At 41.8% G+C, this 19,928-nt stretch overlaps 4 protein-coding genes across 5 annotated transcripts; 1 reads left to right on the top strand and 3 right to left on the bottom strand.

Annotated features, from left to right (window-relative positions):
- Positions 1–660: 660 nt before the first annotated feature.
- LOC147297064 (pentatricopeptide repeat-containing protein At5g46460, mitochondrial-like) lies at positions 661–4,586 on the bottom strand. 2 transcript variants are annotated; one of them, XM_086229452.1, is made up of 2 exons: positions 2,372–4,586; positions 661–926 (listed from the first exon to the last, which is right to left on the bottom strand). In XM_086229452.1, the coding sequence occupies exon 1, from the start codon at positions 4,553–4,555 to the stop codon at positions 2,777–2,779; it is 1,779 nt and encodes a 592-aa protein (XP_086085578.1). In that variant the 5' UTR covers positions 4,556–4,586; the 3' UTR covers positions 661–926; positions 2,372–2,776. The 2 variants fall into 2 exon arrangements, with proteins under 2 accessions (XP_086085578.1, XP_086085579.1); XM_086229453.1 differs by lacking the exon at positions 661–926 and having other exon boundaries at positions 2,783–2,882; positions 3,026–4,413.
- Positions 4,587–5,102: 516 nt separating this feature from the next.
- LOC147297063 (membrane protein PM19L-like) lies at positions 5,103–6,246 on the top strand. Its single transcript, XM_086229435.1, has 4 exons — positions 5,103–5,293; positions 5,500–5,719; positions 5,808–5,853; positions 5,941–6,246. Exons 1-4 carry the CDS (start codon positions 5,167–5,169, stop codon positions 6,025–6,027), a joined length of 480 nt encoding a protein of 159 aa, XP_086085561.1. The 5' UTR covers positions 5,103–5,166; the 3' UTR covers positions 6,028–6,246.
- A 1,925-nt stretch (positions 6,247–8,171) lies between these two features.
- Positions 8,172–9,158, bottom strand: LOC147297062 (uncharacterized). The gene is made up of 2 exons (XM_086229981.1): positions 8,373–9,158; positions 8,172–8,270 (listed from the first exon to the last, which is right to left on the bottom strand). Exons 1-2 carry the CDS (start codon positions 9,156–9,158, stop codon positions 8,178–8,180), a joined length of 879 nt encoding a protein of 292 aa, XP_086086107.1. The 3' UTR covers positions 8,172–8,177.
- Positions 9,159–12,334: 3,176 nt separating this feature from the next.
- Positions 12,335–14,647, bottom strand: LOC147297061 (pentatricopeptide repeat-containing protein At5g46460, mitochondrial-like). The gene is given in 5 exon segments (XM_086229971.1): positions 12,335–12,399; positions 12,482–12,538; positions 12,646–12,907; positions 12,909–14,474; positions 14,594–14,647. Coding segments are annotated over 5 exon segments (2,004 nt in total).
- Between the last annotated feature and the right edge of the window lie 5,281 nt (positions 14,648–19,928).

The following is a 19,928-nucleotide window of genomic DNA, read 5'->3' as shown; positions in this document are numbered from 1 at the left end:
GTTTAGGTATGATAATTGGAGGAGTACTCAAATGAAATTTGCAAAGCTTAACCATCTTAATTAGATACTGGGTTACAAAATACTGATATTTTGTATCAACCACTACAAAATTACTCGATCAGGCCAAAAAGAAAAACAGAAAACTACTACTCAATCTTATATGTAGCTACAAAAACCACTAGAGTATGCCAATTCAATTCATGTCAGATTCAAGCATTTTGTCTCTTATTCTCTCTTTCTTCTTCTTCTGGCAACCCCAAATTGTTCCACACTTCTTTTATCTTGGGCTCCATTACATTCAGAAAATCACTAATGGTCGAATCTGAAAACACAACCAGGTCAGTGAAGTCTTCGCCAAACCTATTTATCTTCGTTTCCATCCCATTCAATAGGGTCTCCAATTTCTTGAGGTGTTCTACCACAATTGGTAACTTTGTGTACATCAATGCTTGTGATTCGGGCAGATAAGGATAGCTCAAAATCGCCTCCATCTTCGAAATTACCCCGAAATATAATTGATCGAGCACTTGACCAATCGTACCATAATTTGAATCTTCATAGAGTCCAGTACTTATCGAATTATATATCATAGCGGCGGAGCATTCCCTCAGTTTCTCATTCATCTTCTGCTTAATCTTGTCCAATTCTTGGTCTGCTATTTCCAGTAGATGACTGATTCTGCGTTTTACAGCATAGCTCTTGCAATCGATTGTGGCCTTTGGAGCCATTGCCTCTGAAACTGAGCGCCTGAACTTTTGAAACTTGGCTGCCATCTCTTTCCCTTCACACATCAAGAACATTAGGACTACAACACTGCGAGAGAGACGAACCCCAAGCCTAATTGCTAGAACGTGTATGGTATTCAGAGCATCCAATTGTTTCTTAGATTGAAAATACTCTTTCATCCACTGCATACAACTCTTTCCCTGAGATTTTGTTGAATCAGTTCTCAAAAAATTGGGTTTAATACGATTAGCAACTGAACTAGAACTCTCCATCTCTTCAAACAAGTAAACAACTCTTCCAAACTCACATTAATATAGGCTTATTATTTGGTTCGGCCTTATAAGTATTTCGAATTCTCACATCACACTCTATATCCTTACATTGATTTTTTTTTTAAATAAAAATCTTAAAATAATATTTAATTAATTTTTATGCACACATAGACGCCACATCAGCACTTTTATCGTTGATATTGATGGATTTGACGAAATCAGATTAAATAAGACACGAGATATAATATCAAAGGGTAATATAAGATAAAACAATCATAAGGTGATGTGAGAATTCAAAATATTTTTCAGAGATAAACCAAATAATAAGCCATTAGTATATACACACCATACATACGCACACAATATATAATTATATATTGCTCTCTCTGTCTCTCCGTCTCTCTTTTCTTTTTTTCTTTTAGGAAACGAGCATTTTAGACATTCTACGTCTTTTTTTTTCTCTCTTTCAAAGTCTCAATCACAGACGAACAGTTTTAAAAGCTAGGAAAAAACAACTTTCCTTTTTTCTCTTTTGTCTTTTTGCAATTACAAATTTTTTTTTAAAAAGTTGGGTCTAACTCTAGCGCGCAGTTTTATGAATTCAACTAAAAGGACCAAATCTTTTGTTTTTTATTTTTTATGAAGTATAGAACTACCCATCCTAATCTTGAATTAATTGACATTTGATTTGTTTATACATTACTGGAAATTTTAAAAAATTTTAGGGTTTTTCCTCTAAAGTCCAAAATGAAAAAGCCTATGATTGATTGGTTCACCTACAAAAATACGATAACAAGCCAGTCTACTTTATTAAGCCGAGTGCTCGGCACTTTTACCGAGCACTAGGTACTATTCATCGAATGCTACACAGAGTACTCAACAATTGTCATTGTGTGACATTAACTATTTAAATTGCATAAAACACCTGTATTATACTGTTACTAATTGCCACTGTGGGACAGTGACAATTTGTCTAGTTAAAAAAAAAAAACACGTCGAGCGCCTGGCACAAAAAACAAGAAAGAAAATATAACGTACGCTTTATTAATACAAAATTAACCTATTTATCATTATTTTTTAGGTGGGTTTGTTTATTATTAAGGACTATAAAATATAATTTAGAGAAATTTACTTAAATTTATGTAAAACAAATTTTTTGGTCGAAAGATGAAAATCCAAACTTTCTTTGATAGGAAAAGGCGACAGAGCAGGCCCAAAAGAGTGAGATTAGTAGCCCAATAAACAAAGGTACCCAAAAGACAATAAGGGCTGGCTAAGCCCATAAGCCCAATCTATCAAGAGAATGCTAAAAAAATAAAGTAAAAGTAACATCACAAACTTTACATTCGGTAAAATAATTTATTGACACCTACCGCTCTTCTTCAGCTTCTGCTTTTCATTGTAGTATGAATTATTCCTGAAAAACAACTCTGGTTAAAATCTCAGAAATTGTAGAAGTGTAGGACATCCTGGTTACTTGGACCAGAAGAATGACCCCGTATATATATATATATATATATATATATATATATATATTCAAACAACTTGATTCAACTTCTGAGATGGTACTGCCATCCACAGTACTAATCAACCCAAATACAATGGCAAGCCTCTCGCTGTGGTAAGACAGCATCTCTTCCTTTTGTTCAACCTCAGCATCATGCAAAGCAAACTGGTGATCAGGAACATAACCAAGTTCCTTCAATTTTCCTCCCAACCAATCCAGTTTTTGATAGATTTGCTCACAAAGTACGTGGGACCTATCTCCAGAAACAAATTCATGCCTCAGTCCCTTCAGAGTTCAGAGTAACCCAACTGGAACCGAGTTGTTTTACAGTTCCACTATGTTTCATCTTCTCTCGTATTCTGGAGACATCACTCCATCTATTTGCAGAAGCATATAAATTAGATAACAAGACATAAGCAGCACTACAATGCGGCTCCAAATCAAAAATGCTTTTTGCAGCTCTTTCAGCCACATCCAAATTGGAATGCAACCTACAAGCACTGAGTAGAGTTAGCCATACCATCTTATTTGCTTGCACAGGCAAGTTTCTAATCAACTCCTCCGCTTCTTCCAACTTGCCACATCGACCTAAGACATCCACCATACATGCATAGTGCTCGAGTTTCACCTCAACAGATTTATGCTGAAGGAAAAATTTGAAAAAGCATCTTGCTTTCTGCAACATCCCGGAATGGCTACATGCAGAAAGCAACCCCGTGAATGTAATTTCATCTGGGTCTACACCTGCACGTATCATTTGGTTAAAGAGAGTCAAAGCCCACATGCCACAACCATGTTGTGCACATCCAACGATGGTTGAGTTCCATGAGACAATGTTCCTCTCACCAATTCTCTTAAATATAGCAACTCCATCGTTTATATTTCCACATTTGGTATACAAGACAATAAGGGAATTACCCACAAAGACATCAGTTTCAAAACCTAGCTTAATAGCTGCCGAATGAATCTCCTTTCCCCTATCCAGATCTTCTAATCCACAACATGAATTCAAAGCACTAGTGAAAGAAGAATCATTTGGAAGGACATCCAATTTCACCATGTCCCTAAAAACCTTTAGTGCCTCTTCATGTTTACAACTCAAACCATATCCTGTTAAAAGAGCCGTCCATACTACCACATTTTTATTCAAACTCTCCTCGAAAACCTTGTAAGAATTCTCTATTTGCTTGCAGTTTGCATAAAGTGTTATAAGTGAAGGAGCTATAAACTCATCAAAACAGTACCCCAACTTGACAGTCTGATCATGAATCTGAACACCCAAATCTAAACCCAACAAATTTGCACAAGCTGTCACCACACACACAAATGTGGTCAAAGTGGGTTGTACCCCAGAACCCATCATCTCCCGGAAAAGTACCAAGGCTTCATCCGTCCTCCCATTCCGATCAAACCCGCCAATCATCGAAGTCCACGAAATCACATTCTTGCAAGGCATCACCTTAAACAACTGTTTAGCATCTTCAACTCTTCCATTATTAAAATACCCATGAATCATTGAATTCCAAACTGCCAAATCCCTCGCAGGCATCTCACGAAACAATTGCTCTGCCACCTCAACTTCACCAAACTGCAAGAACCCATTCATAATCGTTGTCCAAGAAACAACATTCTTTCCAGGCATTCCATCAAAAAGCTCCTTGGCCTTACTTAAATCCCCACTGTCCAAACACCCTTTGATCATTGAATTCCAGGAGATTGTATCTTTCACGGGCATTTCGTAGAACAGTTTCAGTGCATCATCGAGCCTGTGCAATCGTGCATAACCCGTGATCATCATGGTGTATAAATCAACCCCAGGAAAAGGGATTTGGTTGAAAACCAAACGAGCTTCGTTCACTCTTTGGTTCTTTAGGTGATTTGAGAGCAGTGACCTGTAAGATTGGGTACTCAATGTGGTGTATTTCATCAAACCCACCAAGCATTTGGAGAATTCTGTAACATTTTTAGAGTACTTAGAGCGTGAAATAGAGAATGAGAATGGAAAGTGTGATATTCCGAGGCTTTGAAAAATGGCGGGAACTCTTACCATGACCGTTAATCGGCAACGGTTTATAGGAAAGAGGGAGACAGACAGAGATTGCATATAGTAGTTGGGATTATCCATGAACAACATAAAACGCACCGTATCATACTCTTCAAGGCTCAAACGCACCGTTTTGGTTCGTTTCCTAAGTTTCTCATCCTACTCAAAGGCACCGTTTTACTTTCTTTCTTTTCTGGGTTAAAGAAGTATGATTAGAATTAGACCCAAACAAAGATTTAGCACTACATCCCCACCCCAAGTGGCAAAGAATATAGCTTTTTTGATCTCTTAGGAACAATTGATGGCACAAAGCCTAGATGAAGAATGTACCACTAAAAGAATACTTAAAAATGTGAGCCAAGCCAAGTAAGAATCTGGAATTTCTTGGCATGCCTTGATTATGAAGCATTCACCATCTCCTTTACAGCCCCACAGAACCCTTTGGAACCAACAGCCTTAGCAAGAAAAGAACCAAAACCTTCTTCATCCAAAGGGCCATTTATATATATAAAGACCCATCTCTTGCACTAAACACATTTAACAAGTACAACAACCCTTTTCTGCATTGCACTTTTGGCCTGTTTCCTCTCCCCAACAGCTTTTGATCACACAAAAAAATGGCCAACCAGCAGTTAAAACCTGTTGCTGGGCTGCTTTTGCTTCTCAATTTCTGCATGTATGTCATTGTGTTGGCCATTGGTGGCTGGGCCATGAATAAAGCAATTGACCATGGTTTCATTATTGGTGAACCTCCCTCTCTTCCTCTTTCTTGTTCACATGTTACATGCATGTGATGTACATTGTTAGTTCATTTTCTAACTATTTTAAATTTTTGAAGTCCGATATGGTATTAGAGTTTTAATTCATGAAGTCCTAAATTTGAAACCTCCTTAACAGTTTAAACTTTACTTTTGGGGGTAAAGTGGTCATCTAACAATTGACTCTTGCAGGTCCTGGTTTTGATCTGCCGGCACATTTCTCACCCATATACTTTCCAATGGGAAATGCTGCCACCGGGTTCTTTGTGACATTCGCTTTAATCGCCGGAGTTGTTGGTGTTGCTTCAGCCATATCTGGAATCAACCATCTTCGTTCTTGGACAGCTGATGGCTTGCCATCCGCAGCTGCAGCTGCTACCATTGCCTGGACCCTCACTCTCCTTGCCATGGGGTTAGCCATTACCATCCACTACAATAGATGCATTCAAACTGTTTGAACTAATTTTGCTTTATATTAACCAGCCACATAATTCCTGCAGCTTTGCTTGGAAGGAGATTGAGCTGAATATCAGAAATGCTCGATTGGTAAGACAAAGAAAAAACACATTTTTAAGTTTTTGGCAAATGCGTTTTTTCAAGTATACTGAGACACACTTGCTCTGTTTCTTGTAGAGAACAATGGAGGCATTCTTGATCATCCTTTCAGTTACGCAGCTTCTATATATAGCTGCCATTCATAGCGTTGTGTCAAGGAGATGAGCTAGGAAAGTTGAGTGACTTTGTTGTTTGTGTGCTGTGTCTGCATTGCCTTGTTTTGTTTTATTTTATTTTCATCCTACACATTTTCTGTATAAACCCAGCCATGGGAATAGCATATTATGGTGTGAATAGTGTGATATGATTGGATTGGATTTTATGTAGAAATTGTAAGTGGTGCACAGAAATGCATTATGAAATATGAATCACCTCCTCTACCTTGATAGATTTCGAACACAGCAATATGCACCAAACTGGTGAAAGTTTCATTTTACTGCAGCGACTTTATGGGAAATTTGTGCTTTTAAAACATCATACTAGCTAAAGTTTGACACAAAAATGACCAAGTTTCTATCCATAACAATTCGACATCCATGGCAGACCAGTGCCCCCTTGTATTCGCAAATGGAGAAGCCTATGACCAATCCTTAGAAAATTCAATCATTGTCTTCAGCCAGACCCAAGTTAAAGGAGTCTGCACCCAACTAAATAGTCCCAAAACCAAAAAGGAACTTTAATAATCCTATCCAAAAAGTAAACATAAACATCTTTTGTTGAAGAGAAGGCATCCAAACATCAAACAGCTCCACCAAGATCGCAAAACATGAAGCTGCATTATAACCAGACAAAAAAATAAATTTATTTTTGTTTGAGGAAAAACCACGATCCATGAAAGCAATCAAGTTGAATATTTGATATTATAAAGGTTCTTGCAATTTTAGATCACACCATTGGTCCATTGCCCTCCTACGAATGCAAAAGGAACTAAATACAACACAGAAAACTATTCTGCAAAATCAACAACAATGAAAGTTGTAAAAGCTGGATATATTCAGCTGCCTACCATTCCTGACACTATCACCACCACAAAACTTAAAATGATCTATCACATCGGGCCTCTTGCCCATTATTCTTTGGGAAAAACTTATAAGTTCTAATACCAAAATATCAGAAAATTCTCTGAACCAGATCCTTCACTTTCACAAGCTTCAAGAGTCCACCAAACCCCATCATGCTTTGTTTCTGCATCAGAGGAAACCTTGAAAAAGTCAACCAACCTTCAGTTTGTAAGGTCTTAAAACCCTTCATGCAGTCAGATTGAATCCAACGAGAAATATTGAGGTATAAGAATCTAAGGAGAAACATCAGCGCAGTTTCCAGAATATGAGACAATTTAAGCAGATTAATCTACTTCTATGCAGCAAAGAAAACTGAATAGAAGTAGGAAACAGAAACATCCAAAATGACAACACCCACTACACAGGCATCATGCCGTTACTACTCAATACTTACATTGTGACAATCCTTCTAGGCTTGTAACTAAATTTCCTTTTAAATTTAGAAAAAAAAAACACACAATACAACACATCAAAGATAATTCACCATCCACCATTTACGTTTTCATGGGCAGCAAGCATAATAACTGATATAAAATCCCTTCATGGCAACCAATCTATTCAATTCCAGCACTTGGCCGGTTACTATGTTACACTAAAATTGCAATTTATACAAGCACAAACTGAACACAATTAATTTCAAAGCACTTCCTAAGTAACTTGTCATAAAACTCTAACCTTATCTCATGGCCCTAGAGTCTGAATTCTAAATTATATGAGGAGCAATTAGAGACAGTGAGGTGTTATCCCATATTTCATCTAAATATAACACTTCCTCAAAAGTGAAACAAGAACATGAATTATAAATGAGAGTTATTGCTCAGCATAATTATTTACTAGATATATTATCTTCTATACTAGATAAGAAATAACTACATTTTGTAGGTTCACATCGAGGACACTGATAAGATAAATTTTCAATGAGTCTGGAACTGTATAGAAACTTAATAAATGAGTAACCAATTGCCTCTTGACCTAGACATACTGGTAAGCAAAGAAACACATATGAGACCTTAGTTGGAAAAGATCAAGAATTAAAAATTTCTGAAGCACTTAAACAGCTATGGCAACCATATAACATCCTAACCACTTCTCACTTCTCAGTTCTCCAGTGTGCTATCACACGGACAAACAATACATTATAAGCAGATCTAAGTAATAAAGCAAAACTTGAAAACCAAAAAAAAAAAAAAAGAAAAAAAGAAAAAAAAGGCAAGACAAATCTATTTGACTTCATAGAAAAATCCCAACCTGAACTTATCTACTGGGGCCTGTTATCACATCCAGAATCCCACAGCAGCTAAACCAAGATGTTTTTTGCACCACTCGTGGGGATGGAGCTACCAGAGGCTACGTACAGTTCAGCAAAGAAAGTTGCATTCAGTTGTCAAAGAAAAAGAAGATCTACAATCAGTCAAATCAAACTTGCAAATAAGAATATGTGGGCAATACCTGATTCTCAGAATATTCTGGAATCTCAGAATCTTTGATGGATTCAGTATCATTATTAATTTGAGCCGGAGAAGCACCCAATGGTGGCTGTACTTTACTCTCATTTCCTTTAGACACAGATTTCACCACACTCGACGATGCCTTAGCATTCCCGTTCAGTAAAGGAGATGCTCTATCCTCAATTTTCTTTGATACAGAATCTGTCAGTGTTACTGGAGCCCCAGTAGGCAACAATTTCTTTGCACCATTCTCCAACCCCGTTTTGACCTCATTATCAGAGATCACTGAACTTTCAACCAGAGTACTTTCTGTAAGGTGAATAGCCTCCTCAGATACAGAAACCACAGGGTTGACAGAATCAACTAAAGGGGCCTTCTCTGCTGATGAACTTGTAATCTTCCCAGATGGTGCATCTTCAGTAGTCTGAATCACTTCTGCTGGTAAAGAATCAACTGGCGTAACTGAATCATTAAGAGGTTTTTCCTCTGAAACTGAAGCATAGGCCTTCTCCTTCCGTATCCTCTCAAGAACTCGAGACTCGTCATCTGAACTACTACTACTACTGCTAGAGCTTCTATCATCCCCATTATATGATTCCTTTGAAGACTCGGTATGGTCAATAATCACATTTCTGCTTTCCGAGTCCTCTTTCAGTTCCCTCTTCAATTCAACTTTTTGAACAGCCTCCTTATCACTAGGAACTCCCTTCACGGGCTTGTCCTCACCAACTGGTAGAATAGATGTTGGGCTAACCTCTCCTGATTTCGCATCATCATTACCTGACATGGTTTGATTCAATTACAAGAGTTTCAATCAAAATCAAACAAAGCTAGTAAATTCATCCAATACCCGTTAAGCCAATTTGAAGCAAAATCAAACAAAACTAGTGGATTTGACCAATACCCATTAAGCCAATTTGAAGCAAACAAAAAAAAAAAAAACAAAAATCAAAGCTAAAATTAGGGACACATGGGTTATGAATTGAGAGATGGGTAAGTACTGCCATTCAAGCACAATTATTTCAACCAGACTAAAGCTAAGCAGACGACATAAACAAATACCCATTGAACCAAATGGATAAAATAACCAAAACCAAGACTGACAAAGCTGAGTATACCATTACCTGACAGATGGGTTACCTTATAATGCATACACTAGATTACTGATAATGCATACACTAGATTACTTTATATTCCTCAACCAAATGAATAAAAGAATCAATTCCTCAGATGTTTGTGAAATTCCTGATAATGCATACACTAGATTACTTTATATTCTGCATCTTCTTTCTTTTACCAGCACTGTCAAGAACACCAATTCAAGAGAAAAAATAGTTTGTTTTGTTTGAGGAAAAGGTTTATGCTACTGCCGCAAGCCAGACACTTCCATAACTCTTGGGTTTGTTATTTATGTATGCAATTCGGATGGGAGATTAATGCGGAATGTGAGAGAAACGCTCATCATAGAATATTTCTCTTTGATCCTGCTGCTGCATCCTACATTTTTCTGGTCGGACTATATTGGAGACCACATGCAATTACAATGACCCTCCCCACTCCAATCTGAAACAACGTCGCGTCTATGCTTGACTTGTAACTTGGTCTTGTATAAAATATATTTATGAAATAAAAAGTTCAAGAAAGTCGATCACATGCTTAGTGAAGAATATATAGGGAGAATCAATTTCTAAGCTGTTTGTAAAATTCCAAAGAGTGTCATTTTAGCATGGTACGTAAATTAAGAAAACTATGATACAATGTGGTTTAGGTATGATAATTGGAGGAGTACTCAAATGAAATTTGCAAAGCTTAACCATCTTAATTAGATACTGGGTTACAAAATACTGATATTTTGTATCAACCACTACAAAATTACTCGATCAGGCCAAAAAGAAAAACAGAAAACTACTACTCAATCTTATATGTAGCTACAAAAACCACTAGAGTATGCCAATTCAATTCATGTCAGATTCAAGCATTTTGTCTCTTATTCTCTCTTTCTTCTTCTTCTGGCAACCCCAAATTGTTCCACACTTCTTTTATCTTGGGCTCCATTACATTCAGAAAATCACTAATGGTCGAATCTGAAAACACAACCAGGTCAGTGAAGTCTTCGCCAAACCTATTTATCTTCGTTTCCATCCCATTCAATAGGGTCTCCAATTTCTTGAGGTGTTCTACCACAATTGGTAACTTTGTGTACATCAATGCTTGTGATTCCGGCAGATAAGGATAGCTCAAAATCGCCTCCATCTTCGAAATTACCCCGAAATATAATTGATCGAAATACTTATCGAATTATATATCATAGCGGCGGAGCATTCCCTCAGTTTCTCATTCATCTTCTGCTTAATCTTGTCCAATTCTTGGTCTGCTATTTCCAGTAGATGAGTGATTCTGCGTTTTACAGCATAGCTCTTGCAATCGATTGTGGACTTTGGAGCCATTGCCTCTGAAACTGAGCGCCTGAACTTTTGAAACTTGGCTGCCATCTCTTTCCCTTCACACATCAAGAACATTAGGACTACAACACTGCGAGAGAGACGAACCCCAAGCCTAATTGCTAGAACGTGTATGGTATTCAGAGCATCCAATTGTTTCTTAGATTGAAAATACTCTTTCATCCACTGCATACAACTCTTTCCCTGAGATTTTGTTGAATCAGTTCTCAAAAGATTGGGTTTAATTCGATTAGCAACTGAACTAGAACTCTCCATCTCTTCAAACAAGTAAACAACTCTTCCAAACTCAAATTAATATAGGCTTATTATTTGGTTCGGCCTTATAAGTATTTCAAATTCTCACATCACACTGTATATCCTTACATTGATTTTTTTTTTTAAATAAAAATCTTAAAATAATATTTAATTAATTTTTATGCACACATAGACGTCACATCAGCACTTTTATCGTTGATATTGATGGATTTGACGAAATCAAATTAAATAAGACACGAGATATAATATCAAAGGGTAATATAAGATAAAACAATCATAAGGTGACGTGAGAATTCAAAATATTTTTCAGAGATAAACCAAATAATAAGCCATTAGTATATACACACCATACACACGCACACAATATATAATTATATATTGCTCTCTCTGTCTCTCTTTTTTCTTTTTTTCTTTTAGGAAACAGGCATTTTAGACATTCAACGTTTTTTTTTTCTCTCTCTCTTTCAAAGTCTCAATCACAACTTCCTTTTTCTCAATCACAAAAGAACAGTTTTAAAAGCCAGGAAAAAACAACTTCCTTTTTTATCTTTTGTCTTTTTGCAATTACAATTTTTTTTTAAAAAAGTTGGGTCTAACTCTAGCACGCAGTTTTATGAATTCAACTAAAAGGACCAAATCTTTTGTTTTTTATTTTTTATGAAGTATAGAACTAGTTAACTACCCATCCTAATCTTGAATTAATTGACATTTGATTTGTTTATACATTACTGGAAATTTTAAAAAAATTTAGGGTTTTTCTCTAAAGTCCAAAACAAAAAAACCCATGATTGACTAGTTCATCTACAAAACTACGATGACAAGCCAATCCACTTTATTGAGCCGAGTGCTTGGCACTTTTACCGAGCACTAGGTACTATTCATCGAATGCTACACAGAGTACTCAACAATTGTCACTGTGCGACAGTTACTATTTGAATTGCATAAAACACCCGTATTATACTGTTACTAATTGTCACTGTGCGATGTCTAGTTAAAAACAAAAAAACACGTCGAGTGCTCGGTATCAAAAACAAAGAAGAAAATATAACGTATGCTTTATTTATACAAAATGAACTCATTTATCATTGCAAATTTTTAGGTGAGTTTTTTTATTATTAAGGACTATAAAATATAATTTAGAGTAATTTACTTAAATTTATGTAAAACGAATTTTTTGGTCAAAAGATGAAAAATCCAAACTTTCTTTGATAGGAAAAGGCGACAGAGCAAGCCCACAAGAGTGAGATTAGTAGCCCAATAAACAAAGGTACCCAAAAGACAATAAGGGCCCGCTAAGCCCATAAGCCCAATCTATCAAGAGAATGCTAGAAAAAATAAAGTAAAAGTAAAATCACAAACTTTACATTCGGTAAAATAATTTATTGACACCTACCTCTCTTCTTCAGCTTCTGCTTTTCATTGTAGTATGAATTATTCCGGAAAAACAACTCTGGTTAAAATCTCAGAAATTGTAGAAGTGTAGGACATCCTGGTTACTTGGACTAGAAGAATGACCCCGTATATATATATATATATATATATATATATTCAAACAACTTGATTCAACTTCTGAGATGGTACTGCCATCCACAGTACTAATCAACCCAAATCCAATGGCAAGCCTCTCGCTGTGGTAAGACAGCATCTCTTCCTTTTGTTCAACCTCAGCATCATGCAAAGCAAACTGGTGATCAGGAACATAATCAAGTTCCTTCAATTTTCCTCCCAACAAATCCAGTTTTTGATAGATTTGCTCACAAAGTACGTGGGACCTATCTCCAGAAACAAGTTCATGCCTCAGTCCCTTCAGAGTTCAGAGTAACCCAACTGGAACCGAGTTGTTTTACAGTTCCACTATGTTTCATCTTCTCTCGTATTCTGGAGACATCACTCCATCTATTTGCAGAAGCATATAAATTAGATAACAAGACATAAGCAGCACTACAATGCGGCTCCAAATCAAAAATGCTTTTTGCAGCTCTTTCAGCCACATCCAAATTGGAATGCAACCTACAAGCACTGAGTAGAGTTAGCCATACCATCTTATTTGCTTGCACAGGCAAGTTTCTAATCAACTCCTCCGCTTCTTCCAACTTGCCACATCGACCTAAGACATCCACCATACATGCATAGTGCTCGAGTTTCACCTCAACAGATTTATGCTGAAGGAAAAATTTGAAAAAGCATCTTGCTTTCTGCAACATCCCGGAATGGCTACATGCAGAAAGCAACCCCGTGAATGTAATTTCATCTGGGTCTACACCTGCACGTATCATTTGCTTAAAGGGAGTCAAAGCCCACATGCCACAACCATGTTGTGCACATCCAACGATGGTTGAGTTCCATGAGACAATGTTCCTCTCACCAATTCTCTTAAATATAGCAACTCCATCGTTTATATTTCCACATTTGGTATACAAGACAATAAGGGAATTACCCACAAAGACATCAGTTTCAAAACCTAGCTTAATAGCTGCCGAATGAATCTCCTTTCCCCTATCCAGATCTTCTAATCCACAACATGAATTCAAAGCACTAGTGAAAGAAGAATCATTTGGAAGGACATCCAATTTCACCATGTCCCTAAAAACCTTTAGTGCCTCTTCATGTTTACAACTCAAACCATATCCTGTTAAAAGAGCCGTCCATACTACCACATTTTTATTCAAACTCTCCTCAAAAACCTTGTAAGAATTCTCTATTTGCTTGCAGTTTGCATAAAGTGTTATAAGTGAAGGAGCTATAAACTCATCAAAACAGTACCCCAACTTGACAGTCTGATCATGAATCTGAACACCCAAATCTAAACCCAACAAATTTGCACAAGCTGTCACCACACACACAAATGTGGTCAAAGTGGGTTGAACCCCAGAACCCATCATCTCCCGGAAAAGTACCAAGGCTTCATCCGTCCTCCCATTCCGATCAAACCCGCCAATCATCGAAGTCCATGAAATCACATTCTTGCAAGGCATCACCTTAAATAACTGTTTAGCATCTTCAACTCTTCCATTATTAAAATACCCATGAATCATTGAATTCCAAACTGCCACATCCCTCGCAGGCATCTCACGAAACAATTGCTCTGCCACCTCAACTTCACCAAACTGCAAGAACCCATTCATAATCGTTGTCCAAGAAACAACATTCTTTCCAAGCATTCCATCAAAAAACTCCTTGGCCTTACTTAAATCCCCACTGTCCAAACACCCTTTGATCATTGAATTCCAGGAGATCGTATCTTTCACGGGCATTTCGTAGAACAGTTTCAGTGCATCATCGAGCCTGTGCAATCGTGCATAACCCGTGCTCATCATGGTGTATAAATCAACCCCAGGAAAAGGGATTTGGTTGAAAACCAAACGAGCTTCATCCACTCTTTGGTTCTGTTTGTGGATAAACCCACACCGATCCAACAGCCAATCAGGGCTGGACACGTGGCTGGTCAGACTCAACTTCAGTGTTTGACTTCTCAGCGGTCAGACTTTGACCTCCACATCATCACAGCTCGGCACTTCCTCTGCCAGCTCAGACCGGATCTCCACGCCGAGTCCTCCATGCCCGGTCCGACCCGAACCGATGATCTTCCAAGGGATTGAATGTTCATCTTTCCACGATTATCCCGGCTCGGCTCGGCTCGGCGCGGAAGGAACCTCATTTCGAGTTCTAGCGTCAGCCAGTTATGACTCGGAAGGACCCCTATCTGCTGGATCGGTTCGGTCCGGGGTCCCGTGTCCGACCCGATCACACATGGGCTTCATGTATACACATAAGAACATGTGTTCGGGTCGGCTCAGCTCTCCGCCGCCATTCCAAGGAAGATCACGTTGGGATGAACCGCCACACTTAAATGCACCTGACAAAGGTCTTCTGACAAAAGAGACAATCCAGCCTACATTCATGACTACTGATGCAGTTCACCTGGATCTTCCATACTTGCATTCAATGCAGCATTGAATGCAAAGGAGGTGGGTAGCTGTGCATGCCACTGTTCACGACCGAACGCGTGGATCTTTCTCAACCAGCCAGTCATATGTAGGTAACTTACTCATCACAAACTCCTTTGCCTATATATACCAACTTATATGTGCAAAATGGGGGATCTAGCTATCAACCTCTCACCAGACAAACACTTACAAAAAAGCCTTCACTCACCCAAGAGCATACCCAACTTGCTGGGAATAAGCCCAGAACATTTGTCTTGTTCTTCCTATTCTCCCAAGTTCATCCTTTGCTCTTCCTCACCTACCATCAAATACACCATCACTGACTTCATCATCGGAGCGTGTTTGGCTGGTACCACACCGGTCCATCTCCTTTGATCTTGTTTCTCTTACAGGAAGATCTCACATCATCATCCAGCAAGACTTCTGATCAGCCAGATCACCATCTCTAAGTTGTTGCATCTCTCTTACGGAAATTTGCATCAACAGATTGGCGCCGTCTGTGGGAAGATCATCCTCAGCCGTTGTGTTCATCACCACAAGTGCTAATTTCTTCCTCCAAACAAGTCATCATGGCTACCATCTTTCGTGACAGCAGTTCTTCTTCACGAGCGTCTCAGAATGATGAACAACATCAGCCTGAAACACCTGAGAAGACGAGGGGAGCACAACTCCCCAGGACGCCAAAGTCTAAAGGCCCCTCAAAAATCAGGGCTGCTCACAAACTCCTTAGGGAGAACCAACGACATCTAGCCGCTAAGAATGCACTTCTCAAGCAGAATAATGAGCTGCTCGCAAAACAGGCCGAGCTGGCCGGGGAACTTGCGCGTCATCGTGCTCAGCTCGAGAACAGTGATAGATCGGGTTTCCGATCGCGTCGGACCCGAACCGAGCAGGAGGTCCTTTCGCCGTCTCCTTCTCGGCAGAGTACTCCGGCCGAGCCGGACGATCAGCCCGCTCGGCAGGATGAGTATTGTACCTTTTCGGGCTTCGAAGACATGCCCCCGGCTGAACAGGATGAGTTCCTGAGCGCCCACCGTCTCCTTCAGCAAAAGCAGGTGGCCTTCGGGAAACATTCTCCCAGGAGTTTGAGGGAAAACCGTGCCGACCTCAACACCAGTCAGCGACCTCCAGCCCGATCCAGGTTGGGGGCCATCAGTCCAACCGGTTCGGTCGAACCCAGGGTCCCAATCAGGGATAGGCTCGGCCCTACCACCAGCCAAGATTCTCCCCCATCAGGAGCTCATTCGGGGAGGCGATCCGCGAGTGACTGACTAGGATCTACCATGATCATGTCTGATCGGCGTCCGGTAGGCGAGAGGATCACTCGTCAGCCGGTGAATGAGAGACTCGGTAACCGGACCGAGTGCTCAGAGGAAACTGCGGCCGAGCCGACCCCACCCAATGTGGAAAATCTTGTCCGGACTTTGGTCCAAAGCCAAATCCGGAGTGTCCACGATCGGCTCGGCCAGGTCGAGGTCTCCAGGGGGTACACCGGTAGAGCCGATCACGGGGAAGAGCTCCCCCTCCCGTACACTAGCAGGATCATGGATGCTGAGGTCTCCCGGGATACGAAACCCCCCAAGATGATTCAGTACGACGGGACTAAGGATCCCTACGATTATCTTGACAGCTTCAGATACGCCATGGAGGCCCGCCAGGCGTCTGAGGCCACGAAGTGCAGAATCTTCCCTTCAACCTTGAAGGGATCGGCTCGGGGATGGTTCCGAACTCTCCAGCCGAACTCCATTGACTCTTTCTCCGATCTCCGGAGAGCCTTCCTGACGAGATATCGGGTTGTATCCGAACGACTCTACAACTTGAACGATATGTCGCTCATCAAACAGCAGGAAGGGGAGAGCCTTAAGACCTATCTGATCCGCTTCAACATCGAATATACGAAGTGTGACGATTGCGACGACAGATCGGCTAAGAACGCTCTTATGCAAGGTCTGCTCGCCGGGGGACTTCGCTCCCATCTGATGAGGAACCCTCCATCCACCTATGATGAGCTTTCTGCTGAAGCCACCAAATGGGCGCGGGCTGAAGAGTGAGATGCTCAGGTGGAGGCCCTGAATTCCAAGCCAACCCCGGCCCAACGGAAGGAAGGAGAGGTCGCGAGCCCCAAACCTCAGGCCCAAACCAAGAAGTCCCGAGTTGAGGAACCGCGCCAACTTCTGGGCAAGGGGCCCAAGTTCGTTCAGTACACGGAGTACACTCCCCTCAACGCCGGTTTGGAGACGATCTTCTCCAAGGTTAAGGACCAACTCCCAGCTGCAAGGGAGATCAAGGGACCACCCCCAGATAAGATCAAGGAGGGCGTCTTCTGCCAATACCATTCCAACCACGGCCACGTCACGGGTGATTGCTACGCCCTCCGCGACGGAATTGAGACTCTTGCCCGGGCGGGTAAGATCAATCAATTCCTGGCCGGCGGGCCTAGGGTACCCAAGGCCGCACTGAAGAAGCCCACCAACACCATCGACGTCCGGGATGCCGCCATTGGATCAAACGACGGGAGCCCAACCTTTGTGGGAAGCTCGAACCGATCCCAGAAGGAGTACGTCAGACAGGCGGCTCAGGCTCACGAGTCCCTGTCGATCCAAGCGGGTCAGCCCAGCACTTCCAAAAGACAACGGAAAGACTGGGCACCGGTCACCTTTGAGCCAAACGAGGCGAATGAGATCATCTTCCTCCATTATGATCCGGTCGTCATAGTGGCTGAGGTGGCTGGAACCACCATCGCGCGTTCCTTCATCGACGGGGGGAGCTCGGTCAACATCCTCTACCACTCTGCGTTCGAGCAGATGGCCATCGGCGAGGATGAGTTAGAAGCTGATACACCCGCCTTGGTCGGGTTCGGGGGAGAAGTGGTTCAACCCCTCGGACACATCTACCTTCCCCTTTCGCTCGGGAAGGGGCCAGTTAAGAAAACTTGCATGACGTACTTCATCGTTGTCAAGCGGCCATCAGCTTATAACATCATCCTGGGCAGACCGGCCCTGGTCGACCTCGACTGCATCGTCCACTACGCCAATCTTCTCATCAAGTGTCCAGTGGGCGATGACTGCATCGTCATCCAGGGAGACCAGTGTTCAGCTCGGTCCTGCTACGCCACCTCTATCAGGCAGAAGAGTCAACTGCCGAACTCCCAGGAACTCGACTCTATAGCTGACTCGGGCAGGTGGCCAAAGGCAGAGACGTTCGACTTCACGGCCGAGCCGAACTCATATTCTCGCCCCCTCCCGGCCGAGGCCTGGGAAGAAGTGCCGATCTCAGAGGACACACCCGATCGGCTCGTCCGAGTAGGTGCCCAGCTCGGCCCTGAACAGCGATCAGCCATACTCGACTTCCTCCGCGCCAATGCGGAAGTGTTCGCCTGGTCTTACGATGACATGCCAGGCATATTGTCTGACGTGATCACCCACAGGCTGAACATCGACCCGGGATGCAAACCGGTCCATCAGAAGAGGAGGTCGTACGATCCGGTCAGGTACGCCGCCATGGCCGAAGAGGTGACCAAGTTGCAAAACAACGGGTTCATCCGGGGGGTCAACTATCCCAACTGGCTCGCCAACGTGGTCATGATAAAGAAGAACAATGGGAAATGGAGGATGTGCGTGGACTTCACCGATCTGAACAAGGCATGTCCCAAGGATAGTTTTCCACTACCCAGGATAGATCAGCTCGTCGATGCGACGGCGGGACACAAGCTCCTCAGCTTCATGGATGCCTATTCCGGGTACAACCAGATCCTCATGCACAAATCTGATCAGGAAAACACATCCTTCATAACCGATCGCGGCATGTACTGCTACAAGGTCATGCCCTTCGGCCTCAAGAACGCTGAAGCCACCTACCAAAGGCTGGTCAACCACATGTTCAGATCTTCCATAGGTAAAACCGTAGAAGTCTATGTGGACGACATGCTGGTCAAAAGCATCAAGGCGGACGACCACGTCAAGGACCTCTCAGACATGTTCGGAGTGCTGAAGGAGTATCAGATGCGGCTGAACCCAGCCAAATGTGTCTTTGGGGTTCGGTCGGGAAAGTTCCTTGGCTACCTGGTCAGCCAACGGGGGATCGAGGCCAATCCAGAAAAGATCCAAGCCTTGATTAACATGAAATCCCCAAAGACACGCAAAGAAATCCAGAGTCTGACTGGAAGAGTCGCCGCCCTGAACCGGTTCATCTCAAAGTCCACTGACCGGTGCCTCCCTTTCTTCAAGGCTTTGAAGGGAGCAGGGAAAGGCATAGAATGGACCCCCCAATGCGAGCAGGCCTTTCAAGATCTGAAAAGGCACATGGGGGAACCTCCCATCTTATCCAAACCAGAGGAAAGTGAAGAACTTTTTCTCTATCTCTCCGTTTCTGACTCAGCTCTCAGCTCAGTTCTGGTAAGAGAGGTCGGCGGTGTACAACATCCGGTCTTCTACACAAGCCGAGCCCTTGCCGATGCCGAGACCAGATATCCAAAATTTGAGAAGATGGCTCTCGCCCTGGTCAGCTCGGCTCGGAAATTAAGACCCTACTTCCAGGCTCACTCGATCGTCGTCTTGACTGATCAGCCGCTCAGGCAAATCCTGGCAAAACCCGAGACTTCGGGTCGGCTCATCAAATGGTCAATCGAGCTTGGCGAGTTTGACATCATCTACCGTCCCAGGACGGCCATTAAAGGTCAGGCCATGTCAGACTTCATCTGCGAGTCAACCACCGCAACGGAAGATCCACCGTGCGCCGACGCTACACCAACCGCGTCCGATCCGAACAAAAACGGCGATCACAGCCAGGCTGATCTTCTTACCTGGACCCTCTACGTGGACGGATCTTCCAACGCAATGGGAAGTGAAGCCGGGCTTGTTTTGATCTCCCCAGAACAAGTGGTGATGGAATATG

This window comes from Dryas octopetala, chromosome 1 (assembly GCF_963921425.1).
Source record: "Dryas octopetala chromosome 1, drDryOcto1.1, whole genome shotgun sequence".
NCBI classification, from domain to species: domain Eukaryota; kingdom Viridiplantae; phylum Streptophyta; class Magnoliopsida; order Rosales; family Rosaceae; genus Dryas; species Dryas octopetala.
Note: the sequence above shows the minus strand (reverse complement) of the source record. Positions and strands in the feature narration are given on the sequence as shown.